Source organism: Dioscorea cayenensis, unplaced genomic scaffold (assembly GCF_009730915.1).
Source record: "Dioscorea cayenensis subsp. rotundata cultivar TDr96_F1 unplaced genomic scaffold, TDr96_F1_v2_PseudoChromosome.rev07_lg8_w22 25.fasta BLBR01001667.1, whole genome shotgun sequence".
NCBI classification, from domain to species: domain Eukaryota; kingdom Viridiplantae; phylum Streptophyta; class Magnoliopsida; order Dioscoreales; family Dioscoreaceae; genus Dioscorea; species Dioscorea cayenensis.
The window spans coordinates 6,997-20,260 of NW_024088058.1; the positions used below are offsets into that span (position 1 = coordinate 6,997).

Genomic DNA, 13,264 nt, shown 5'->3' on the forward strand with positions numbered 1-13,264 from the left:
TTTTGATCCCTAAAATAAATAAAAAATATTCATGTTGCCTCTTTTGTCCGACATGAAATCATTCAAATGGACCATATGTTTGGCACATTAATTAGCCCAATCTCCTGCACAAAATAAACAAAATTAATATTTTTTTTTAAAAGAAACATATAATATATACATAAATATATAATAATAATAATAATAATAATAATAATAATAATAATAATAATAATAATAAGTGAAGTTAATAGCTATATATATTTTCCTTTAGCCAAGAAGGAACAATAACTAAACCAATATATTTTTTTTTAATTTTTATTTTTTAATGTAAATAAGGCTAGATCCAGAAGGCCCAAATCAGGCCCACTTATGGCAGTCCAGCCCACCATTCAATGGACCTTTGAAAAGTATACTGGCCCAGGCCCAAGTACCAGCCACCGTCACAAATGATTTGCCCGCCAAAATATTGAGGGTTTTGGATTTCGTTTGCTTCGAGAGATCTCGAAGGAGACTCTTGCCGGCAATGGCGATGCCATCGACGGCGATCGACGGCGACTTCGACAACGATGTGAGCTAATTCCTCTTCCTCTTTCCCCTCGCCCATTGGTGCAGGAACCAAGCCCTAGGTTTTCGATCATGCTTCTTGTTTTGCAGGGATTCGACTGGGAGGCGGCGGTGCGGGAGATTGATTCCGCTTGTGAGGCTGTCGCGGCGTCATCGACCTCCGTCCAGGATGCTGACTTCCGGCCTAGCCCTGCAGGTGTGGGGGCCGGAGCTCGGCCAATGCCGGCCAAACCCAACGGCAAGGCTCGGCAATCGACTCTTGATAGGTTTGTGGATTCTTATCTGAAACGGAGGCATGATAGAGCGCATGGTCATAGATCTCCGGACCGAGGGAATTCGTCCGTGGAAACCGGGATTGGCGATGGAGATCCTCAGAACAGCATCGATGTTGATGCCGCCAAAACCTGGATTTATCCTAGTGAGAATTAGCTTTACAAGAATTGCGATTTTTTGGTTATTATAGTTCTTTCTGTTGAAAGTTGTATTCTTTTTTTCCTTTTCTTGGTTTCTTGGCTTCTTGCAGTCAATGTACCTCTTCGTGATTATCAGTTTTCTATTACAAAGAGTGCTTTGTTTTCAAATACGCTGGTAGCATTGCCGACAGGGCTTGGAAAAACTCTTATTGCTGCTGTTGTGATGTTTAACTATTTCAGATGGTTTCCAGAAGGTGACTCTTGATATTGCTTGGCTGTTCTTGTTGATAAATCTAGTTCTTATTGTGCATGTGTACTTTCTGAAGACGTGCAATTAATGGCTTTCTTTGTGTCTGCTATATAACTTGCCAGGTAAAATTGTATTTACTGCCCCTTCACGGCCTCTTGTCACGCAGCAGATTGAGGCATGTCATAATATTGTTGGAATACCTCAGGTAGATAACATCTATACTTGAAAAGTACATTATATGTAGATTGCTTGGAATTATTTAGTTTTTCAGATATGTTGTGAAAAGAATCAGGTCGAACTGATTGCAGGAATGGACAATTGATATGACAGGTCAAATGAGCCCAATGAAGCGATCTGGTTTTTGGAAGGTTAAAAGAGTTTTCTTTGTCACTCCTCAAGTGCTTGAAAAGGACATTCAATCTGGTGACAGTCTTATATCTCTGTTTTACATTGTGCACTCTTTATCTTTGTTCCCCATGTTGAAGAGCCTGAGATGTGTTGAAACTCGTAATTATTACATCAATTTTTTTTCAAATATTTATTTACCTAGCCAGATTGAAAAAATGAATTGATCAAGATTGTTTATAACTTTTATTTCTTCCTGAACTTCTTTTTAGCTTTCCCCGGATTTGGTTTTGGGCATACCATTACTGCTAAAACTCTTTCTTCCATGCCCGTTTTTTGTTGTTTTTATCTGTATAAATTTATAGCTTTATTTGATCCATACAACACGCGATAGAACTATTATTTTCATCTGCCATTTTTGGTGTGGATTAAAACATTCATCATCCTGTGTTCATGTTACTAAATCATCATATGAACTTATCCCTCCAATATGTACCTACAGAATGAGCATTTTCTCATGCTTACGAATGCGTGATTTAGGTGAATTCATTTTTGAAGTTTCCTATATCCTGCTTAAGCCACTAATCTTGATTCTGTTAAAAATTATTGTGTGTTTTTTTAGCCAATTGTTGCTTCTATTAGTATTCATTTGTTACATTTAGTTGGTTATTACTATAAGATGGTAGTCAACGCAAGTTGCATATAATTTTCCACCTATGCCTGTATCCTAATACTCAAATCACGTGGTGGCAATGCTCAGGAATTTGTTTGGTCAAGCAACTTGTTTGTTTGGTTATTGATGAAGCTCATCGAGCTATGGGAAATTACTCTTACTGTGTGGCAGTTCGTGAGGTATGTGTAATTATTCCATCTATCATGAGTTATTGCTAGTAACATTTTCATAACCAATGGCCTGGTGCTTTTCTTTTCTTTTTATTGGTGATACTTGTTTAATATGATTTTAATATAATACGAGCTTGTGTTTATGTACGTTCCTTCACTACGTTCACTTGTTGGCGATTCTCATGGCCTTTTTAGAGTATCTAATATAAACATTTTTTATATGCAGTTGATGGCTGTGCCTGTGCAGCTGAGAATTTTAGCTTTAACAGCAACACCAGGATGTAAGCTGTTCTTACTTAATCTAAATAACTTCTTGGTGTCTATATTAACTATGAAAACTTCGACCAGCTAAACAGCAGACAATTCAGAATGTCATTGATAACTTATGCATTTCAACTTTGGAATACCGGAATGAAAGTGACCCTGATGTCAGCCCATACGTGCATGACAGAAAACTTGAAGTAGTGCAGGTATGATAAAGAATTTTCTTTCACATGTGCGATGTAAAATTCTTCACAGAATTGTGCTAATCCTACTTACAACAAAGTTAGGTTGCACTGGCCAAGGATGTTGTTGATATCAACAACCTATTGTTGGATGCCATACAACCCTTTTTTGCTCGACTTTGTGCTATAGGAGTGCTTTACAACAGGGATTTCACCACGGTATGTTTGGATGCTTGACTGTTCATTGCACATTAAATTCCTGGCCTGATATTTTTTTTTTTAGTTTAGTGCCCATGCCTTACTGATACTGGAGTCCACCAAATGTTGAGTGTTGCTAGTTACAGTAAGATTATGCCTGCGGGTTTTTAGGGCAGATTGATTTTGACCATGAAAACCAAGTAACATTTTGATTTATTTTGTGGCTTGTATAAATATATTGAGGAAAGGGAATGAATCTCGGTGTCAGCAATGTTCCTTGTATGTAACTCGGTCAGATAAGGAAATAGCTATTCAGTACTCATGATGAAGTTGTTATATCTATGTATTTCAGATCCCATGTCAGTGCAAGACTTATGCTGGTCTCTCATTTTGTTATGAATATTTAAGGGGAAAAATGGAAATTACATGTTTTTCAATATATATATATATATATATATATATTCTTGATAGGAATGGTGTGGTGTAGAATAGACAAAAATTACCCTTGTATATAGCTTTCTATTATTTAAATTTCAATATGCATTACTCATTGTTGTTGTTGTTGTTGTTATCTTTTTTTAGTTATAAGATGATCTTTTCACTGCTGGACTAATCCTTTGTTTGATTGCAATTAAGTAACTGATTTTTCATAATGGTTAGTTGAGCCCTTGTGAGCTACTTAATTCAAGGGATAAATTCCGTCAAGTTCCACCACCAAATCTTCCTCAAGCAAAATTTGGAGAAATAGAAGGATGTTTTACGGTTCTCATCACGCTTTACCACCTTCAAAAATTACTATCAACCCATGGTATAAGGCCAGCATATGACATGCTTGAAGAGAAATTGCATCAAGGGTATGCGGACATGCTCTTAACAATTGGTTTTGCTGTTTGTTACATTGTATATGTTTATTTATTGTCTAATTTATCCATAGAGTACCCTTGTTGTCATCATTCTGATATCTGAAATTCATCCACACATTACAACTATGTATGTGGCTATTTTAGGTGTGATGTTTAGAATTGTCTTTTAGCCAGACTATATTATGCTGTCTACAATCTTAGATGATGCATAAGGATCCCACATTATTTTCTGTTTGCTAGGTGTTTATTTAGCATGCATTTTTGTTATACTTTTTCAGCACTTTTTTGGTTGATATATTTATCATAGCATGTGCGTAATATATGTCTTATCCTTCTTTATTTAAGGTATGATTACTTGTAAATGACAATTTGACTATAATTAATATTTGATATTTGTGTTAAATAGTATTAAAGAACGTCCTCTTTTTTGCATTTTTTGCATGCTTTGATGATGGATGGACCACATACTGAAAATTAAGTTATCTAGCTTGAAAGTGGTTTCTCGAATTTTCAAGAGATGATCTAGGCTTCGGAGACATGACTTCAGATGAATGGGCCATTGTCCATAGTAATGAATATGGTTACTTGTTGAGTTACTGCAGTGCATGGCTTTGTGAGTTACTATTATGCTGTTTCCTGCCCCAATAGACATATCTTAATATCATGCATTAATGGGGATTATTTTTCATAATTTAATTGTATCATTAGTGATCAGAAGTTTACTGCACTTGAGTGACATTTTTGCGCATTAGTCTCTTCTACCCTAATTTGTGCTTGCAACTTTGTACAGTTAGTTGACTTTAAAATCAATCCCTTTTCTGTTGCAGATCATTTGCAAGGCTTATGTCTAGAAATGAAACAATATGGAAGTCAAAACTGCTAATGCAGCAGAGCTTATCTCATGGTGCTCCAAATCCGAAATTAGTGAAAATGACCGAAATTCTTCTTGATCATTTTAGTATGTGTTTTTGAAATCTTTCTTCTTATTCTCTACTCATTTACAATATCAAATCCTTTCTGAATATGTCAGCATTCAAGATCTGCTATATTATTGGCTTATTTATTCCTTTGTGAGATAAAAAAAACCCACAGAAAGCTGTTCAAGATTTTTAAGTTTAGTTTAAAACAGGCTTTAACTAGGATATGCCAGACACTGAATGAGTGCTTAAGATTGCAAGAGCAACTGTAAAATTTTGTATCTACAATCTCATGTGAAGATAACTTGTTTCAGAACTCTAATGTAAGCCTGTCATACAAAACTCTTCAATTTTCATGAAAACTCTGGGAGTACTTTAATTAGATATAATCTTGCCTATTTGTTCCATTTGGCTTTTCATATATATAGTACATCAACTTGAGACCTTTTTGTTTTCTCACTTTTCTGGAACTGGTAGATTATGAACTTCATTTGGATGATGATATTATTTTGTCATCATTATCATGTGTTGTCTTTCTCCTTGCTTGAGCATAATATGGGCCTCCTATTAACTGATTAGTGGGGTTGTGAATGCTATCTGAGTTTATTCCTAATGTGGTTGCCTTTGAAAGAGGAGGTATGATCAGATCCCTTTCTTGAGCTACCATCATATTCTTTGCTTATTTCTGTTGACTATAATCTGGTTGCCTCTTTGCCCTAGTTGCAGTTTTTGGCTTAAGTGGGTCATGGTGAAACCTTTTAAAACTCTTATTGCTTTCTCTGGATTCATTCCCCTTGATAATTACCGCCACACTGATTCCAACTGATTTACTCGTGTCTCTATTTCTCTGAGACAAGGGTCTAATGGTTACAAAATATGCCTTTGTTTATGTACATGTTGGGCTCCAATGTTAATATGAACATGGTATTATCCATGCCAACCAAATTATAGAAGAGTTGTCAGGACGCTCTTTCTCAAATTGTTATTATCCGTTATCTAGATTCTTAATTTTTGTGGAGAAATTCTCCTTTACATCCTTGTACTAGCTGATAGAGAAGTTCAGCAAAATTCCTTGGGAAGTATCTCTGTGTGCATTCCTTATTTGCTATTAACATGTTTTCTGTGCTTCAATGCCTTCTTACTAGGCCTGCTGTATTTGGCTATATCCTCATTGTCACTTTTAATGACAAGACAAATACACATGATCGACATTTTTCCTGTTTTCTGTTGTCTTCTCATCTGACTTCATTCTTATGAAGTTTTCATTCATTTTTATGCAGAGACAAAAGATCCCAGGGAATCTAGAGTTATCATCTTCTCAAATTTCAGGGGAAGCGTCAAGTAAGGATAGATAACACATACTAATTTGATGGGGCTTCATTTTCTACTTCAACCACTTATTTCATTTTCTACAGCTTTTTGAGAAATAAACACTGGAAAGCATTGTTGTTTTGATGATATTTTAGTTTTTAAACAAGCTAATTCCTCAAGATGTAGTGATGATGTGCTGCAGTGTGATTCTGAATAGAGCAAATAGTGTTTTCTCAGTTTTACGAGGACAGACTAATAAACCATGCTTGTCTTACTAGTAGAAGCTAATCTCATCTCATGTCAAAAAGGTTAAATGCAAAGCATCCTGGAAGCAATCTATGTGTTGATAGATGATAGGCTTTAAAGTAAGATTTTGCTTGAAAATTTTTCACTTTGTCTATCCTATCCTATGCGCAATGAATAGATATGATACTTTAATGGTTGGACTTCTTCATGGTATTAATTTCAGATCATGAGTGCACACTCTAGCAAATTTTACATCTAAATTTTTTTCTCCAATATAAACAAGTATGAGATACTCTCGCCTCCCTCCCTTGGTGCATTCCCTACTTGTTTCACTGCCAGTAACCATATGTGTAGTAAAAATTAATAGTTTTCTCTGACTATTTTCTGATATATACCTTGGTAGATATGCGGAATTTTGTGTGTGCCTATGCACATCCAAAAGCAAATTTTACATATAAACTTTTATCTAAGATATTAATAATCATAAAGCATGAGACAAACTAGTGATAAACTCAAAAGTTCTCTGACTATTGTATGATATAGTCCTTCAGCAGAACAGTGACTGAATGTTATAAATGTGTATTATGCATACTCTGGATATATGTAACAGTTGTGGGTTCATGTGTTTGGTCATGTGGGGTTATTTTCATGCATGTTTTTGCTTCTATGTTTGGTTTGCCTGGCTGTAAAGCATGGTTTAGTCCGTGATGTTCTTGGCATTCATAAATTCATCTGCCTTCTATCTGAACTAATACCTGACTTTTTTGCCATATTTGTCTGACTGCGAGTTCATATGTCAATTCATATATATATATACATATGTATGTATGTATATGTATTAATGTATATATTAATTATATCTTATATTCTATCTTTTTTTGTTTGTTCTGTTTTATTTTATTTTGTAACATCTTGATAAGAAATATACTGATGTGACAAACATTATTTACTTTCAGAGATATAATGGATTCATTATCCAAGATAGGGGATTTAGTCAAAGCCACTGAATTTATTGGCCAAAGCTCAGGTATTTTCAGTTCTCTTAAGAGGTGCTTTGCCTCCCTTTTAGCAAGGCACCCATATGTTCTGGTGAATTGACATCATATTTTGGTAATTTTAACTGCTTGGCTAACAGGTTGCTTCAGGTTTTGCTGCCTTGTCTGTTTTTTTTGTTATTCCACTAATTTTTTAATTGTTGACAGGAAAAACTTTGAAAGGGCAGACACAAAAGGTTCAACAAGCTGTATTACAGGTAAGTGAACACGTGGAGATTCTTGATTATGGCTTACATCCTTCGCTTATGCTCTTCTCTTGTACAGAAGTTCCGTACTGGTGGGTACAATGTCATTGTTGCAACATCAATAGGTGAAGAGGGCCTGGACATAATGGAAGTTGACCTTGTAATCTGCTTCGATGCCAATATTTCGCCTTTGAGAATGATCCAGCGCATGGGAAGAACTGGAAGGAATCATGACGGACGAGTTGATATCCATTTGTTGTGGCATTTTACTTCAGCTATAGGATATAATAGTTTCATTGAAGTGAAATTCATATACGTGTTTGTGTGTGTATATAATATATATGTGCTCTCTTCTTGTTGTAACCGTAGAACATTTTCAATCTACATTTTCTGCTCAAGTTTTCCCTTAACTGGTATTACTTGTTCTAGCCTGTGAAGGATCTGAGCTGAAAGGTTACTTGAAAAAACAAGCAAGCAGCAAGACGGTACGGAAGCACATGCATAATGGTGGAATCAAGAGTTTCAATTTCCATTCAAGTCCCAGAATGGTGAGATATATATAAAGAATATAATATTTTGTTTTTGACTTGGTGTGTGACCAGATCTGACTGTTCTATTGTAGATTCCTCATATATGTAAACCACAAGTTCAGTTTGTTGAGCTTGCTATAGAGCAGTTTATTCCACGTGGACGAAAGTTGAAAGATGGCTCTTCATGTCAGCCTCCAATTGTTAAGAAGATATCAGATGGAGAGAGTGCTTTACTTGATCGATATTTCCACCCATCCAAAGAGGAAACATGGAGGCCATCTCTCATTTCTTTTCCTCATTTTCAGGCTTTTCCTTCTGGGGTATATAAAGTTCCACATGCATTCAAAACCACTGCAATGTTGATTGATGCTATGCAACGACTTCAAGGGCCATCTGTTTCTAAAGCCAAACAGGTCTGCTTTGTTATGTTCTGATGATTTTTCTGCTTTCATAAAATTTCATATAAAATTTCAAGTTTTATAATCAAATTGCTTTGGTTCCTTGATTTTCATTGTTGTAGGCAGAGATCTCATTTTATTCCCCTGAAGATGACACCTTTGAGCATGATGAAAGAGAAGGTATTTGTTATTGATCAAACATCATTTCTGGAGAACAATTTTAAAATACATAGCATTCCTTTTACTGCAGTGGCTTACCAGTGGGACAACCATTCTTTTCATTATGTGGGCTTTTGTTCTTCTGGTCCTGTACCTTATTTGAACTTTCTTTACTTGCAGATGTTTTTTCATGTCAGGCCATGCTACTGACTTTGAATGTAGAGTTCCATTAGGATATTATGTAGTCATGAACTTGAGTGCTTTTCCCCCCTTAGACTTCAATAATTAAAAATCTTGGTGACATCAATATTGTTACCGTCACAAACACCATGAAATCACTCTGGTACTTATCAGTGTTTTTGGTGAATTGTTTCTCAAGGAAGCCACTTACCTATTTTAAGAGCCATTGAATAGGATTGGTGACAAATATCTTTAACGGGTATCTTGTCTTGACTTCAAAATGAGAGTAGTTCTTTCAACTTATTGTTAACACCTGTGTGCGTGGGTTTTTGTTAGGAAGGCCCAAATTTGCTTATACAATTATACAGTGTATTTTGTATTTATATGCTTAGAACATGAGATTGTTACAATCTGTGTTTGCAATGTACACTTTTGGCATTAGATTTTAATTTGATGAACCATAATGTCGACCAAATGATTATTTGTTTCTTTTGTGGGTTCCTAAGGTGCCACAGTTGTGATTAAATATTAGCATGGATATGTAGTTCTTTAATAACTTCTCAATTATATCCATTTATTCCATTATATTACTTTCTTAATTGATGTAATTTTCTGTTTCTTTAGCTACCTTCTTTATGGATATGTTGCCTGTAGAATATTATGCAAAACAAATTGCCTGAATCATTTCTGTAACTGCTTTCTTCGTCTGCAGAACTTGCCGATGTTCATTGTGCTGTCAGTGATAGCCTAACTACATTCGCAGACGCTAAAAATCCTGATGTTGGGAAATCTTGTGATGGTGCATCACCAACAGAAAAGGAGATTCATTTACCAGATTCCCCTATAAAAAAAAACTCGGGTCATTGTTTCCTTTCTGGGGAACAATTTTTAGCTGTTAGTACTTCAGGAATTGTTTCCGTCCTATCTGTTCCTGTCCTTCCACCTAAAGGATCTTTGGTTTCAAATGTTATTACAACAGTGGGTAATAAAGATTTCATAAATATGGTAGAGAAAGATGCTGGTGCTTTTGCTACGTTAACTGTCAAATTTGAACCAAGTCTGCATGCCAGAGACGCTGTGGCAATAGAAGTTTCCACAGAGCAGAGGTCAGTAGTCAACAAGGCAACATTAGCATCTCAGTTTTCTTTTCCGAAAGATCAGGGGAATGGTGTTGCTCAGACTACCTTACCTCAATGGGGATTAGCTGATTCAGAAACAGATGTTTCTGGGATGCCTTGTGATCCTGAAAATGATATGCCAACTCCACCAGCAGCAGAGTCAAGGGATACCTGTACAGATTTGAGCCCCAGGTTGTCTCACTATATTGAGGAAGGGATTGTTCCAGAATCTCCAATTGTTGAAAAGATTCAATCTCATAAGGTGGATGATGTTATTTGCAACAAACACGGGGATGGTGGATATGGATCACCCTCCAAATACCCTCTTTCAGGTATGCATAAGGAAGTTTTGTCTGGTATTGCATCTATTTCTGCAGCATTATTGGATGATCAAGCCATATACAAATCCCCAACACCATGCCAGCTTTCGCGTGATACTGTTGATTCTTCCTGTTTATTACGTAAAGAAATTCAAAATTCAGATGTAAAGATGCAGACTATTGTTGAAATTGAATTGGAAGGGGAGGAGGCCGCCTCTCCTTTTGATGTGGAAATTCACACTCCCCTAGCTAATCATATGAACAATAGCTCTAGTGAAGAGTGGCAATTAAATTCTGGAGGTGTCTCAAAATCATTGCTGCAAGCACCCAAGTATAAAAGGTTGCGCAAACATGGAGAGGTATTCAGAAGACCGCCTTGCAACATTTTAAATGAAACTTCTACGAGTACTGCTCCAAGAAACCATAGACATTTCATGGATGTCAAATTTGATCGAATAGACTGTAGAAAAGGTGTGGTTGCTCACTCATAAAAGATTAATTTGTCATAATATTACATCTGCTCTCTTAGACTTCTTGCTTCACTCACCTTACATGTAAATTTTCATATAGCTTTCCTTGCATTGTATTCATGACCAAATTTATAGCCAGCTTGTTTTTTTTTGCAATGTGGTGTTATCAGTTGATTTCATTGAATTATGACTGTCATTTCTTTTTTTGCAGGGAAAAAGAATAAAAATCATGCCAATTACCTTATTGACGAGGAAGCTGAGTATGATTCCCACAACTTTCCCTTGCATTGCTAAATTAGTCCAAATCAAATGATTGCCCAAGACTTCTGGGCTATCTGCACTGGACAAATTTTTTTGCTATTTCTGGAGACGGCATATTTGATAATCATAGTTTTATACTGTTGTTTATGAGCTGATTTTAAATGATTTGCTATTGTCTGATCCTTTTCAGGGTGTCACAAGATGCAGAGGTTTCAGAAGATGAGGAAGATGGTGACAAGGATGATGAGTATGAAGATAGTTTTATAGATGATAAAACCAATCCTACACCAACTCAAGCAGAACATAGCGGAGACATGTTGGCATTTTACAGGTGTTGTCTGAGTTACCTATTTTTAAATCTTTATAAAAACATTCATATGGAAAGTCAAAATCACAGGTAAATTTTGTTGTGTGTCAATTTCTAGTAGTGTCACCTTTTAGTAAGAGATTTTACATCAGGATATACTTAAAATTTTTGTCAGAGATAAGAAGAAAATTATATAAATTTTGGACTAGGTTGTGCATCTTGAAAGCACATCAGTTCATTTTCTCTATCATGTTCTAAATTAATTTGAAGGTTATGCACTTTGTCCATTGCGTCATGTACTCATTTTGGATTTCTTATTCTCTTTCTATTAACTGATGAAAAAAAGTTATGAAGTATGAATAGATTGGGAATTTCATTAGCTATATGCTCGTCCTGATATTTTACAATATCTGAGATCATGTTGCTCTTTCTTACTATATGTGCCATGCAATTGTTAATTAACATGTCTTTTTATGATTTTCATAATCTTATGCAGGCGCTCTTTGCTCACTCAGTCTCCTTTTGGAGTAACCACAAGTTTGGTACCTCCACATGGATCTGTTTCTCCAAGAACAATAGAAAGTGGGAGCTCTTCAGTCAAAACAATGGCAAATGTTCTTGAAACTCCACAGGATGGTTTACGATCTGCCAACCAGTCAACAGTTCTAAATTCAGTGACATGCCCATCAGACTCAAAGATGGTTCTGCAGATATCTCCCCATATTGAAGCTGGCAACAGCTTGAGAGAAACTTCAGATAAAGTGGGAAGCCGGAAAAGAAAGCTGACTTTTCAGCATGCAATATCTTCCCCTGCAGCACACCTGCAACATGCTACATCCCATCCAGAGCTCATAACTGAGAGTTCAAATCATTATCAAGCTGGGAATACCGGCAATGGTAATGAATCATGTGATGATGATTTTTATAAGAGTGTAGATCTAGATGCAATCGAGGAGCAAGCCACTAAACTCTTGCGATACAAAGCTGAGGTATCAGTATCGCAGACGCAAATGGCAATGGGCAATCAACTGGTGAATGCAGAAAATACAAGGATTATATCTACCCCACCAACATTTGACTTGGGGATATGAAGGATGGTGATACATGGATTAAAGAATTTATACTGCAATGAACAAACACGGTGGTGGCTGTACAGAACTAACGTCCTTGCACTATCAAAGTGAAGTGAGTGAGCCTTCTGTCTACAAATATGACACACCAAGGTGTGGGGCTGACTTAATGATGTATATTATCCATGAGATGGATGTGCTTGTGCGGTGGTAGTTATTATTAACAAGGTTTATTTTGAAGGGAAAAATAAACCGTTTTCACAGCATTGTGTCTTAGCAAGCAAGCCAATCTGGAAATGTTACATTTATTGATTTTACATGTATAAATAACCTCTGTAATCAGTCGTATTTAATATAAAATACATTCATTGGTAGTACTTGATTATTTAAGGATCCTTGCTGGAGATGAAGGTTGTTGATCCAAACTTTCCTTGACACAACCCATTTGGGACACAATTTTATGAGTTTTTTTTTTTTGGCCCAAAACGAGCAACTAGACCGCTAAGGACACAATTTTAAAAGTTAACGTTTTTTTTCTGTAGGAATTTTATTCCATAGGATTCAGAAATGATTTCTATGGAATTTACTACAGGAAAAATTCCTATGAAAACAGTGTTTGGATGTGCGCAGGAATTTTTAAAGTTCGGCAAAAGCCTGGGTTGGTGAAGCAGGAGGGGCCTACAACAATGGCAGAAACCTTGTAACAAATTCATTTGTTTTCAGCTTTTGGTGAGACAATGCCATATATATCAATATAGTTTCAAAGTCAAGTAATAGAAAAACTAGTAATTTGCTCACATTTGTTTCGGCTTCAACACAGTAGGTATTTGGAT

At 36.0% G+C, this 13,264-nt stretch overlaps 1 protein-coding gene across 1 annotated transcript; it reads left to right on the forward strand.

Moving 5' to 3' along the window:
• The first annotated feature begins 483 nt into the window (after nt 1-483).
• Nucleotides 484-12,800, forward strand: LOC120256858 (DEAD-box ATP-dependent RNA helicase FANCM). Its single transcript, XM_039264533.1, has 22 exons — nt 484-550; nt 637-964; nt 1,070-1,213; nt 1,332-1,414; nt 1,518-1,632; nt 2,315-2,406; nt 2,624-2,678; nt 2,746-2,867; nt 2,949-3,062; nt 3,702-3,895; nt 4,732-4,862; nt 6,102-6,162; nt 7,335-7,405; nt 7,581-7,630; nt 7,698-7,863; nt 8,039-8,166; nt 8,241-8,561; nt 8,669-8,726; nt 9,598-10,794; nt 11,005-11,053; nt 11,245-11,385; nt 11,858-12,800. The coding sequence occupies exons 1-22, from the start codon at nt 506-508 to the stop codon at nt 12,450-12,452; spliced, it is 4,260 nt and encodes a 1,419-aa protein (XP_039120467.1). The 5' UTR covers nt 484-505; the 3' UTR covers nt 12,453-12,800.
• Nucleotides 12,801-13,264: the final 464 nt, after the last annotated feature.

What these genes read in the sequence shown, in the direction of transcription:
- LOC120256858 (XM_039264533.1), top strand. Translation starts at nt 506, where the DNA reads ATGGCGATGCCATCGACGGCGATCGACGGCGACTTCGACAACGAT. An exon ending in GAAAACTTGAAGTAGTGCAG is followed by an intron (nt 2,868 to 2,948) that starts GTATGATAAAGA and finishes CAACAAAGTTAG; the next exon opens with GTTGCACTGGCCAAGGATGT. An exon ending in ATTTATTGGCCAAAGCTCAG is followed by an intron (nt 7,406 to 7,580) that starts GTATTTTCAGTT and finishes AATTGTTGACAG; the next exon opens with GAAAAACTTTGAAAGGGCAG.